This window comes from Anser brachyrhynchus (assembly GCF_964034855.1).
Source record: "Anser brachyrhynchus genome assembly, chromosome: 3".
Lineage (NCBI taxonomy): Eukaryota > Metazoa > Chordata > Aves > Anseriformes > Anatidae > Anser > Anser brachyrhynchus.
The window spans coordinates 86,801,370-86,814,902 of NC_137696.1; the positions used below are offsets into that span (position 1 = coordinate 86,801,370).

A 13,533-nucleotide genomic window follows, 5' to 3' on the forward strand; every position below is an offset into this window, starting at 1 on the left:
CTTTCCAGGCCCTGCAATTCCTGTTGGGGTGGATGTCCAAGTTGAAAGTCTGGACAGCATTTCTGAGGTGGATATGGTAAGTGTCACAGAAGGGCTGAGGCTGTGTGGGACAGCCAGAGAACATTTAGCCCAAAGTTCTGCTGAGAGCAGGGTCAGATAGAGTGGGCTTCTTGAGGCTTTGTCTGTTGGGCTTGAATACCTCCAAGGATGGAGACTCCGCAGCCTCCTGGGCACATTACTTGACTTGAATATGCCAACAATTACTTCCACTGACTCAGGCTATCATTTCATCCCTCTAAATGTCTTGAAGCAGAAGGAATAAAAGCTAATCTGACATTTTCTTTTCTCTAAGACAAAATGATACAACACTGCCAGAATTGCCCCAAAGGATTTGGATTTTTACATTTTCTTATGAACTGAAAGCATATAAAAGCTCTGAGGAGACTAATTAATGTGTTAAGTTTAGGGCACTTTGATACACTGCAGGCGAGGTTTCACATTGACCGTGCTCTGAAGCAGTCAGGGCCCAGCTCGCTCCCAGCCAGAAGCCATGTAGCCATCCTAAAATCTGCACTGGTTCAGACTGGTAAGTTCTGCTTTCAGCTGAACGAGCAACAGCATAGAAAAATTCATGAGAGATTATCTGTCATGTGGCAGCACCACCATGAGAAAAGAAATACCCACCACTTCAATGGCACCTCACATCAAAGGACAGGTTACCCCTTTCAACGAGTTACCCACCTCACTGGGAAGTGCGTGGTCATAAGAGGGCAGGAGTTTTCAGAGGGCAGAAGTTTCTCCAGAGTCTGCCTTTGGCTCATTAGCAGTTGTGACACCCCTGCTGTGTGCTGGGGATCAGTGTAAGGCTTCGTCAGCCTGTCCTGAATCTTCATCCTGACGCTAAAGTAGTATTTCAGGGGCATGGAGGACTGATGCTGGCACTCTGCACAGGCTAAATCCATAACCATAACAACATCAACAACAATCACTTTCTTTTTTAAGAAAGCGTTATGATTCTGAGGGACTTCCTCAGGCTTTTGAATACTGCTCCTGCTCCTCATGTACCATCAGGCTGCAACACACAGCAACACGGGAGAAGTGCTGTGTATCACTTTAGGTTTAAAAAAATCATTCAGGGTCAATTTTGGCTATTGACAAAATATTGACGGAAAATACGTTTTATTGCCAGAATCGATTATTTTTAACTCATGCAGCCTTGTATAAGAGACTATGGTAATATTTTACATTACACTCTAAGACAGCATGATTATAAACACTTGTGCATGACTTTATCATCAGATAGACGAGGGATTCCCTTGAAATAAGTAAAAAAGCAAACCCAAACCCTCAGGAACAGTACTTTGTACTGTGCAGTTTGTACCAGAGAAGAGAAATCATTGCTATGCTGACAAGGCATGAGCTGTGACACAAACCTGTTTGTTGCAGGACTTCACCATGACGCTTTACCTGAGACACTACTGGAAAGACGAGAGGCTGTCCTTCCCCAGCACCAACAACCAAAGCATGACATTTGACGGCAGGCTGGTGAAGAAGATCTGGGTCCCTGACATGTTCTTTGTGCACTCCAAGCGCTCCTTCATCCACGACACCACCACGGACAACGTCATGCTGCGGGTCCAGCCAGATGGGAAGGTACTTTATAGCCTCAGGTAAAACTGCATTCGGTCAGTGTGAGCTATTAGTGGTATGGAACAGAAAGTGCTTTAATTGATTCCTGTATTTCATTTTTGCATGACTTCACACTAAAAAAAATTACAAGTGTGAATGCATTGGCTAGCCACCAACATCAGGAAGAATAGGCCCCTTCCTTCAACATAAGAAAAAATGCTTATGTGCACCAGAGGGAGGACAACTGGCCATGGCAAGAAGCCAATTTCTGTGCCAACGTTGCTGGTTCCTGCCACCAGCATCCCTTTACCTTCACTGTACAACAAAGTCCCTGGGCCTAGCAAAATGTGTAATTACTATTCTTACAAGTAATTATAAAGAAGTATAAGTCATACTGAATACAGGTTCAGCTTTATGATAAGCAGCAAAACACAGCATCCTTCAGCACATGAAGTAACAAGTTCCCTTCTCTTCCCTTCCCTTCCCTTCCCTTCCCTTCCCTTCCCTTCCCTTCCCTTCCCTTCCCTTCCCTTCCCTTCCCTTCCCTTCCCTTCCCTTCCCTTCCCTTCCCTTCCCTTCCCTTCCCTTCCCTTCCCTTCCCTTCCCTTCCCTTCCCTTCCCTTCCCTTCCCTTCCCTTCCCTTCCCTTCCCTTCCCTTCCCTTCCCTTCCCTTCCCTTCCCTTCCCTTCCCTTCCCTTCCCTTCCCTTCCCTTCCCTTCCCTTCCCTACCATTTTTTCCACAGCACTGATCTCAAAAAAAAAAAAAAGTCTGAAGATTATTAAAACAAGATTTTTTTCTTTCTGTTACTTTCACGCTTGGAGGCGCTAAGTGAGGAGCATCTGTCCATCTCCAGAAGAAACTAAAATCAGTGCTGCAGCTTTTCCTGCCTGCAGCTCCATTCAGTTAGAAAACAAGTACTGCCAAATGACCCATAAAAACCTATGAGAGAGGAAATTGCTGTACAATAGTCTGATGCAAGAATGTCAACATCAGCTCCATAGCAAAGAAATAGCAAAACATGATAAATAAACCAACCAGAAGCTAAATAGCATATTCTGAAGGACAAAAAAGGAAGGAGAATCTGCCTGAGAGGGGGGTTAGTAACACCAAGATGCATGGAGTTAACTTCAACTAATGATAAGGCTGCAGAACATGCTGCTTGGGATGGTTGTGGAGGCCCTTAAGGGCATGTTAGACAACAACCTTCATGAGTGGCAGAGCTGAGCCTGCCATGAGATGAGGAGCTCAGCTCCTCAGCCTGCCAAGGCATCTTTCCTTTTATGAAAGGAAACAGTACCAGAAATTGCCAGGCCTGGGGGTATCAGTGTGACAGGAATTTTCTTGTTCTATGATATTTTTGTCGTACTGTTCACTGGGAGTCACAGCCTGGGCAGTGTCAGCCTTCTCATTATTAAATATTTTGTTTTTTCCCTTGGTGTCTGCCTTTTTAAGGTTCTTGCCAGAGGTTGTCTTCTGTTTCCTTGGAAAAAGCAGTAGACCTCGCTGGCACCTAAACAACAAATCTGTGCCAAGCAGTTTGACTCGGAGACAAAGTACAGATAGGAAAGCAACATCACTGTGAACCCACACACGCATAAAGACTGCTAACATAAGGGGATGCATCTTGTTTTTATTGCTATGTGACAGATGTCTGTCTGTCTTTAACCCTGCTATCATTCATTAAGTCTTTCCCCGTTACAATTTATGTTTTTCTTTTCGTTTGCTTCCCCGGAGTTCAAGCCAGTTGAGTCAAGATTTATGGTTGCTTCCAGTGCAAACACAAAATAATGCCGTTAAAAACGACATAATCAGACTACGGCAAGAGCAGAGCTTTTGATGTGTGGAGCAGAGCATGTCGGCAGTCCCGGTTGCATGCCAGCCCCAGCCCTAAGTCGAGGCACTGCCTGTGCCCTCTGGTGGCTGGCACCCATGGGTGACCACCGAGCTTTCACTGAGCTGCTGGAAATCGTGGGGCATGGAGAAACCTACCTGCATCCTTCACACCACTAGGATGGCTTTGATAAACCTAAATTACTTTAAAATATAAAGCATCTGTTGAAAGTACAGATCTCTGCGGAGAGGTGTTTGCTGACAGACAAAAGGGGAAAATTGCCCTCTCTGTCCTTTCCTATTCTCCAATAATTGTGTCCCCTAGTAGCAGTTTATTGTGGCTTAACTCTCCAACCACCTTTGCTAACACTGGTTTACTGAGAAGAAAAAAAAATGGCTTTAACTTCAGTGGTACGGTTTTAGCTGAATGGAAGGTGTTCATTTTCAGCGGACTGTTACTGGCCAGGTGCTTAAAAAACAAACCTGCAGCTTTACTCCTTTTCAGTCACATAAGAAGTCAAGTTTTTAATGATTTTTTTTTAAATTATTCCTAGAGTTACAGTAACAGCAATGTGCAACATGGATTTTAGTCGCTTTCCCCTGGACACACAGACGTGTTCCCTGGAGATTGAAAGCTGTAAGTAAAGCGGAGGCACAGGGGAGTCAAGTGCTGCACCCCATGGGCACCCAAACTGCGTTTAATTACATCAACAAGCAGCTGCCACATTCGTGAGAGCTCTAACCAAAGTCAGTGACTCCAACACTGAGAAAAACTCCCTACCCGATTTTTTTCGCTAGAATTAGACAGGTTTTGCAACAAAGTAGTGTTTGCAAATGCTAGCTGTGAGTACCATTTTGCCAGTGCCCCTAAAAGCCAGCCAGGCTGCCCTGCTGCCAACCCATCCCCAGAGGGCATCGGGACACTCGCCTGTAGGTTGGTGGTGTCCAGCAGCACCCGCTTGCCCCGGTACCTTCCTGCACCACAGATCTTAAACACATAAATACAAGGCCCTGCGCCCTCCCTGTGCACCATCTGTTCATCTGTGGTGCAGAAACCATGACTGGGCAGTGGTATTAATCACCTTCTCTTTACGTTTCTTGTGTCTGTGTGATTTAAACCCGATTTTTACCCACAGGTGGCTCCTTTGTCCTCTGTATTTCATACAGAGACATTATAAACTTCCAGCTTTTCAGGAGGTTTTTCTTCTCCTTCTTAAGTTTCCAATATGGAATCATAATCTTAATTCTGTTTTAAAACAGTTTTTATTACATCTGGGCTGTAGGTGCAATAGTGGCTGGTTCTGTGGCACTGCACTGAGGTTTGCTCTGCTCCCTTAGATGCCTACACCGAAGATGACCTCATGCTCTACTGGAAGAATGGGAATGATTCCCTAAAAACAGATGAGAGGATATCTCTGTCCCAGTTCCTGATCCAGGAGTTTCACACCACCACAAAGCTCGCCTTTTACAGCAGCACAGGTGGGTACCAGAGTGCTTGGCAGAGAGCAGGCCACGGGGAAGGGGTGAAGACTCTTGGCCTTGGCTGTGGAGAACTGTCCATCGGGAGGTCCCCCTGGGTCCCACCAGACCCACCTCTCTTCCATGCCAACGTGTCTCCTACAAGATGCCAGGTATCCCTGACACAGACATACATCTTTATGGTGAGGTAGTCTAGAAAGGCAATACCTCTCCAAGATCGTACCAGGCCTTAATGTGAATTCAAGTCCCAGAGTGAACAGCTTATATAATATTCTCTGAAGGTATGATCCTGTTGAGATACTTTGACTATGATAGTTGGTTCACTGAGGAGTCTGTTCTGTAAACTGCAACGATCTGTGGTTATTAATTGTTTTCCTAAAAGCAAACGTGGCACTGTTCCCCTGATACAGCACGTTATCTGAAAGTAGTTTGATGTCGGTGCGACTTCTGTGTTTCCTTCTCCCTGTCCTACAGGATGGTACAATCGCCTCTACATCAACTTCACCTTGCGCCGGCACATCTTCTTCTTCTTGCTCCAGACCTACTTCCCTGCCACTCTCATGGTTATGCTGTCCTGGGTGTCCTTCTGGATTGATCGCCGAGCAGTTCCTGCCAGAGTCCCTTTAGGTAAAAACAATCTTGGACTCAGCACACCTAAGAGGCAGTTAACGTGCAGTTGTGGCCTTGGCCATCACGACAAAATCACCTGTGCTATGCATGCCCTTGCATTGCCTAGTGGCACAGACATCTGCTATGTCACACATTCCCCCCTGGCCTGGGTACCTCTCTCTGCCCTGCAGTGCCAAGAGAATTGCTTTCCCTGCTCTCACAAGCGTCAGCTGCACCTGGTGCAAATCAGGGAGCAAACGTCATGCTCTGCTTTTATTGCTGTTAGCAGATACGTGGGACACAGAGAGCCAAAGTGCCAGTATCCTTCAGAGACTTCAGTGAGCGAGGAGGTGAAAATTGCTATTAGCAGCCCTGAAAAAAATCAGTTTATTGAGTTTTTCTGGAGGAGAGAGGGTGGAGGTAACATTAGACAGCCAAGCTGCATTCTTCTTGTTAAATAAGATTGCAGTGCAGTGTGAGGGGTACAGCCTTCCCTTCTGAAGCATCCTTCAGACAGATGAAGCCATATGCCAGAAGAGTCGCCATGGGAGCAGAACTATGTTATGGACATAACTCTTCTAAAGAGGATGCTTTGCCTTTAGCAAAGTGCAATTGGTACATTTGCAGACTTTGAGTCCAAGCTGGCTTCCATTTGTTCCAGGCAACACATCTCAGGGCTTTACTTATTGTTAAAATTATGTTCCTCAGCGGAGAGGAAATAGACATAAAGACAGCAGTGGGCCACAAGAAACATCATCCATTGCCTTGAGACATCATTGAAAGGGAACTTAAAGGTTTGGGCCACGGCTTTTTGAGATGTGGGCACTGCCTTTAGCAGAACTTCTGAGCACCTAGGTACTCCTCTGAATTCAGTCCTTTATACTTACATATATCCAGTCCCTGCTTTTGCTCCAGGAAAGGCGCACACCAGGAGGTGGCTGGTGACTTCCTGTGAGCAGATGGAAAACCCAGGCCTGGCAAACCTGTTGAAAATAGCAGCAGCTTGTGGAGGGGCTGTGGAGGGGCTGAATAGATGCTGCAATACTTGTACTCCCCCAGGGACTGCACATGATGACGGGGTGCAGCCACTGCAGGCTCAAAGCACTGCTGCCTGGCCATGGGAAGGGAGGCTGGTGGTGTGGAGGGAAACCAGAATTAGAGCTGTTCTTACAGAAAAGAAAACCCCAGTAAAAATGGGCCTTCTGGACCCTCTCAGGCAGGGAAACTCATCACACAAATGTGACAAACAATACTGCAAGGTCAATTAAGATATCAGGAAATTGTAATGGCAGCTGTATTTGTGATGAAAACTCGAGTTTGATCGTGCCTTATGGGCTCTCTCTGCTGCTGTGTTCCCAGGGATCACCACCGTGCTGACCATGTCCACGATCATCACGGGGGTGAACGCCTCCATGCCGCGTGTTTCCTACATCAAAGCAGTGGACATTTACCTGTGGGTCAGTTTTGTGTTCGTCTTCCTCTCGGTGCTGGAATATGCAGCAGTGAATTACCTGACCACTGTGCAAGAGCGGAAGGAGAGGAAACTCCGGGACAAGGTGAGTTTTTCTATTTCTGATGCAGCATTATGCCACTGAGAAAAAGTGTAGCAAACGTTTGGAAATGTAAAAAAATTGGCAACCACAGTGCGTTGCTCTCAGCTGCCTTGGGAGAACGCAGTGCATGCAAGGAGACAGCAGCAGTGAAGCATTCCTGGTTATAGAGATTTGCTACAGACACCTGACATCCAGGTTCAATGCTCCTTCTTCAGGACCCAAGGGCATTATTTCCCTCAACATGTAGCCCTCCACTGGCTGTATAAATGGGAGAGGTTTTAGGTTTGTCCCTTTACATATTTTTTGTGTGTTGAAGATCCAAACCAGTGAGAAGCATCACACAGATACCGTGTTTTGGGTTTCAGATAACACTGCAGATTTCCCACATCTATCTCCAAGCAGAGTCTAGACTTACACACAATGGTCCAAATTTCCTCCTTCTGCCTTAAATTACAACCACCCAAAATTCAGTCTAAGCTCTACTCTTCAAATGGGCCAAGCCTGATATGTTCCTTGTTGAAGGTTCCCTCTGACTTTCTCTGCTTCAAAACACAGATCCAACCTTTATTTACAACCTTTATTTACATGTGCTTAGGACCAAGGAACTTTTTCACAGACACCCCTGCTCTCTCTGTGACAGCGTTGTGTCCAGCAGGCATGACATTACAAAAAAAAAATAGAAAGAAAAAGGAAAAATTAAAAAAAAAAAAAAGAAAGAAAAAGGAAAAAGCTGCTGCCCAGCTCCACTGTCTCATTCTCCTTTTTGTGTCCCAGCAGCCTCAATTCCCCAGGCACGTCTCGCTTTGTAAGGAGAAATGGGATGTGAATATTGGTATCACAGTATCACAGTATCACAGATTTCTAGGTTGGAAGATACCTCAAGATCATCGAGTCCAACCTCCGACCTAACACTAAGTACTCCACTAAACCATATCACTAAGCTCTACATCTAAACGTCTTTTAAAGACCTCCAGGGATGGTGACTCCACCACCTCCCTGGGCAGCCCGTTCCAATGCTTAATAACCCTTTCGGTAAAGAAGTACTTCCTAACATCCAACCTAAAACTCCCGTCGCAACTTTCGCCCATTCCCCCTCGTCCTGTCACCAGGCACGTGGGAGAACAGACCAACCCCCACCACTTTACAGCCTCCTTTAAGGTAACTGTAGAGAGCGATAAGGTCGCCCCTGAGCCTCCTCTTCTCCAGGCTGAACAAGCCCAGCTCCCTCAGCCACTCCTCATAAGACTTGTTCTCCAGACCCCTCACCAGCTTGGTCGCCCTTCTCTGGACTCTCTCGAGCACGTCCATGTCCTTCCTGTAGCGAGGGGCCCAAAACTGAACACAGTACTCGAGGTGCGGCCTCACCAGAGCCGAGTACAGGGGGACAATCACTTCCCTAGACCTGCTGGCCACACTGCTTCTTATGCAGGCCAGGATGCTGTTGGCCTTCTTGGCCACCTGAGCACACTGCTGGCTCATATTCAGCCGACTATCAACCAATACTCCCAGGTCCTTCTCTGCCAGGCAGCTTTCCAGCCACTCATCTCCCAGCCTGTAGCTCTGCTTGGGGTTGTTGTGCCCCAGATGCAGGACCCGGCACTTGGCCTTGTTGAACTTCATACAGTTGACCTCGGCCCATCACGCCAGCCTATTGGGACATAACTCAGAAACATTCTGCTCTTACCTGTGTCCGCAGCTTCCCTGTACGTGCAGCCTACCTCAGCCCCGGCCCATGATGATGGATGGCAGCTACAACGACGGCGACGTGGGCGAGCTGGGGCACTATGTGTCCGAGAATGGCGACAAGCAAGACAGGATGATGGTGCAGCTGGCGCTGGGGTCCGAGAGGGGCTCGGGCAGGAGGAAAAACCAGAGATACGTCAGCATGCGGATTGACACTCATGCCATTGACAAGTACTCCAGGATAATATTCCCTGGTGCATACATTCTATTTAATTTGATATACTGGTCGATTTTTTCATAAACATCTGTAACTTCCGTAGTCACGGTGTACTGCGACAGTATATGAAGGTACTGTCTCATAGGCTAACAGAAAGAAAATAGAGATTGTTTTAATTTGAAGGAAGATTGATTTTTTCAGGATTTCATTTTTTTATTAGATGCAACTCATCTGTGGCATAAATAACTGTGCAAGTTTCACATTTCAAATAAATATAGGAGATACAATCTAAAACTTTATACTTATTTGAAGCTGTGCTATGTTCCTTCTTGTGCCTCACAGGCCACTGTAAACTATTTTAAGAAGTGACAGTAATTGCCAGCTGCTTATATATGGTGCAACTTCCATTGTGTGCCCCTGAAATCCCAATTCTTTTAGTACTTGAGCACATGCACACATCTCTGAACTCAACAGACTTACAACATTCAATGCTGATGAATACAAAGAATATGCAAATGGTTGCGTGTTTGCAGGATGAGGTCAGAAACAGCTATTGCAAACACAAAATGTCCAGTACTGGGAAACACTTTGGCAAGGTTATTAATGGCCAAAGCTTGCTTTCACGGCTTAATGCATGTCGTGCTAGCAGTACTGCGCTGACGGAGCCAAGCAGTAGACTCGTGCTATGTCTTGATTGTATTTAAAACAAAGAAGCATTTTCAAGCGGTTTTGATTAACCTTTTAAGACATAACTTGCAATGTACATTTCCTAAGGAATCTTTCAGTCTGAACAAAAGTTGGACTTTCTGTGATGCCAACCAAATCCTCCACAGGACCTCTCCATGGATCTGCTTATTCAGGTCAGTGGGAGTTTTGCTCTTGAGTTTCCTGGGAGAGGAAAAAGCTTTCTCTACAAAGTGATCCAGCGAAGACAACTGGGTGTCTACAAAAAGAATGAAACTGCTGCAGGAGAAGCCACTTCTCTCTGAGATAGTCCAGGTGCTACAGGTTGGTACAGGAGAGCTCTGTAACAGCCTGAGTGCTGAGACACTGCTGAAGCCTGTGGAGTCTCGTCCCTGCTAAAGGTGTCGGCGAGTGCACTCACTTCCAGGAAAAGCCTACTCTGCCCAGTTTTAGTACAAGCATAACAGAAGGGTGCTCAACAGGTCACAAAAGCCGGTGTAAGGACTTTGTGTCTGAGTTACTAACATAGCCATGTTAGTAGTAGTAAAGTTAACATGCTGAAAGCTTTGGAACGAAGTGAAAAGGAGCCTCCACCATGAGACGCCTGACCCAAGTCCATCTACCCGACTCTGCTTTCATGCTGGATCCTTCTCCCTGCACCTCCCAGCCCACCATGCCCTTGGAGGAGGCTCGGTACCTTCCAGGGCAGGAGCAAGAAGACAAGGCTGGAGCTGGGGGCACTCAGCACTGACTTAAGTCCCTGCTTGACATCACAGTTCCTGCAGAGCAGCCAGCCAGCATAAATACTCTGGGTGGAAAAGGCAAAATCTGTAATGCAGAAGCAGTAAAATATTTCAGGAAATTAGTTAAGAAAAAAACAAGAATTGGTTCAATATAATCAGGGGCCTTTAAAATAGTAGGAGTTTTGAAGGTATCTCACAGAAAAATTGGTCTTTCTGTTGGTCTGCTGCTATGTGTTATCCACCTACGTCTGCACAGCTAACTGCAGCTGTAGGGGTAACAGGACTTCAAACCCATGCACGCTTTGCACAAAGGTTACGAAATTCTGCAGGAACATGTTCTACAGCAACAACGTTATCCCTTACACAGCAGATGCTGTTGTCTTTCATGCGTGTAGCTGCTCTGAGAATAAAACAAAAGCGGTAGTGTCTCCAAAAGGAAAGTGAATCTTACACAAAATCTGCCCTGGACTAACCGATCTGCTACTATAGGCATTATACTTGCGACACTGACATTGCATCTGCTTGAACACTGCTGATTATTGCTTTAATTTCATATTTAAATAATTTTTTTTTTTTGTAAAAAAAGCCACAGCATTTCTTACAACTGCTAAAAATCAAGAAATGCAAAAAGTACCTACGGTATACTTACAGCCTACACTCCAATGAAATCACAAAAATTACAGTAATTAAAAGACAAAACCAACCACAAGATAGCTTTACTACTGATTCCTACACAGCTTTTTCTTCACATATAGATACCATCTTAGCTTCTTTTTGCCATGTTTCCTTCTTATTATTCTCCAGTGAGATTTTTCGAGAGATAATTAAAAATGCTTTATATATATATATATATTTAAAACCATAAACAATTTAATCAGATGAAAGTAGAAAGATCACCATGGCAAAAGCATCAGCAGTGGCCACCCTCCTTTGTTCTGATGGCAACTTAGCCCACAAATAGCTCCAAGATTTCTTGGGGACTGCTTGCACAGGAATGTATTTAGATCCTCAGTGTTGTACGAACCCATTTGTCTCCACAGTTATAAGAATAGCATGAACAGGAGTGCCAGATTTTATAGTAAGCTGTCTAGCTTCACAAGGAACATAACGCTGTGTAGTTTGCTGCAGTACTTTACGTTTCTTTATAGGGTCGTTAACCAACATCTGACTGGTATATTAATGAAGATTTTGGACATACACGTGGGAGCTGGGATTTCAAATTCCCTGGCTTTCAGTGGGAGATGGGTTTCTAACTTCCCATGGGATTTTGAAAGTTTTCCCCCTGACATATCTTCCTGAACAGATTCCCCATGTCTGGATTTATATTGTTAATTTATTTGTGTTTTATTTTGGAAACTCTAGTGCCTTTTCAGTCTTATATAAATGTGTATATAGATGTATTCTATAAGAACAGGATATGCCATATACAGCCAGTGTTTGCTATTAATGACTGTAATCATTAAACATAACCACATATACAGTTTTTGGACTTTTAACCTTCCAGTGTGTGTGGGTTCGTATCCATTCATAAACACTCTGCTCCTTTTCATTTCCGCAGTAAATCAGAGTGGTTTGGTTTTCGGTTTATTTCTAGAACTGCTCAAAATCACAATAAAACTTCACATTTGTACAGCATTGTGCGGTTTTTCCCTTCAAAAGAATGATCTCCGTGAGTTTAAACACGCATGTAAGACCTGTTTGCTCAGGATCTGATGCAGTCAGATACCAAATGTCCTTAAATCCCATGACACTGGGATTTCACAGTAAGAAGCCTGCATGCAAACTCAAAATCACAGAGGAGATGACATAAAGCTTTCCCCCACAAGACTTTTTGGATGTTACAGTCCTCTCTCTTCTTGCTTAGGGTGATATTCTGTGATATAATTAAGACCGATTTCTCAGAGGTTAACCCAACGCCCAGTCTGGGCTGCTGCTGCCTCTAGAAGTTGAAGTGTATAGGTTGGGCTGTGTGAATCCTGCTTAGACACCAATTCTGCCTGGGAGCACGTCCAGATTAAAAGCTTTGGAGATGGAAGCCTTTAATAGTCTTTAAAGATGTCGATAAGTGCTGAGAGGGTGAAGCAACAAGAAGGAAACTTCAGTCAGAAACAGGTAGAACAATGAGGAGGCATGAAGAAAATTCAATTTTCTCTTTTCTTTCCCAGTAATAGGATATTCTCATAATAGTCAAATAGATTTTGGTTTTCTACATTCCATGCCTGAGTGATTCTCCCAGTACAAACCAGAACCAAGCTCCAAGGGTCAAGTAGAATCCCCTGGGACTCCCCTCTCCTGCGCTTGCTCATATGGCAACGTGGGATTTGATGGAGCACTGAAGGAGCAGCAATGAGAAAGGAAAAGCACCGCTGTGCCCACCCCTACGGCTTGTTCCACAGTGGGACATCACATGCTCAAGGCATGAGGGCTGTTCAGAGGCTGAAACGAATCAACGAATCCGTGAAAGCCGACAAATTGTAGGTAGTGAAGCATATTTCATTCTCCAAGAACTGAAAGCATATATAAACCATATATACTAGTACAGAGTTTGGGTAAGAAGAGGGAAGCGTGTTTTGCTCCTTTCATAAAAGCCCTGATACCTTGCACAGCAGTTATGCCACAGTGGCACACCGCAATCTTGCCAGGCTGGCAAATGGAGGTGAGGAAACCCCGCTAATAAAAGCGACGAAATGTGGGTGCTGGCAGCGAAGAACCAGACAGGCTGGCAGACAAAGGCTTTGTGGAAGGCTGCTGCTTTCAGGACCAGGAAATACTAACCATTAGGGAAAGACAGGATATCATATAAATTTACTTCTTTTTAAAGATCATTTAATCCTAAATTTGGTTTGAAGGATGTCTGGATGTCACAAATCCAGTGTTCCAAGTTTTATGAATTCTTCTGGATAACAAGCAACTCACAAAAACCCTTTCATAGTTTCTCTTTTTTAAGCCATAACGATTACAAAGCTAATAATATCATCCACTGTGAACATTTCCTTAGCAAGCATTTGTTTATTATGTTTTACAGAAGCTATTTGGTTTATGTACACTATCACACGTCTACAGAAAATGAGTTTTTGATATTAAAAGCCAGCTTAAGGAAATCTT

At 44.8% G+C, this 13,533-nt stretch overlaps 1 protein-coding gene across 2 annotated transcripts in view; it reads left to right on the forward strand.

The window, feature by feature from the left end:
- LOC308192407 (gamma-aminobutyric acid receptor subunit rho-1) overlaps positions 1-12,060 on the forward strand; it is a 31,623-nt gene extending 19,563 nt beyond the window's left edge. For both annotated transcript variants that reach the window (XM_080585976.1, XM_080585977.1), the window contains 7 exons: positions 9-76; positions 1,447-1,670; positions 4,015-4,097; positions 4,799-4,939; positions 5,414-5,566; positions 6,908-7,104; positions 8,798-12,060. In XM_080585976.1, the coding sequence (XP_080442102.1) occupies positions 9-76; positions 1,447-1,670; positions 4,015-4,097; positions 4,799-4,939; positions 5,414-5,566; positions 6,908-7,104; positions 8,798-9,085 (1,154 nt within the window). In that variant the 3' untranslated portion in view covers positions 9,086-12,060. The remainder of the gene's footprint in view (positions 1-8; positions 77-1,446; positions 1,671-4,014; positions 4,098-4,798; positions 4,940-5,413; positions 5,567-6,907; positions 7,105-8,797) is intronic.
- The last annotated feature ends 1,473 nt before the right edge of the window (positions 12,061-13,533 follow it).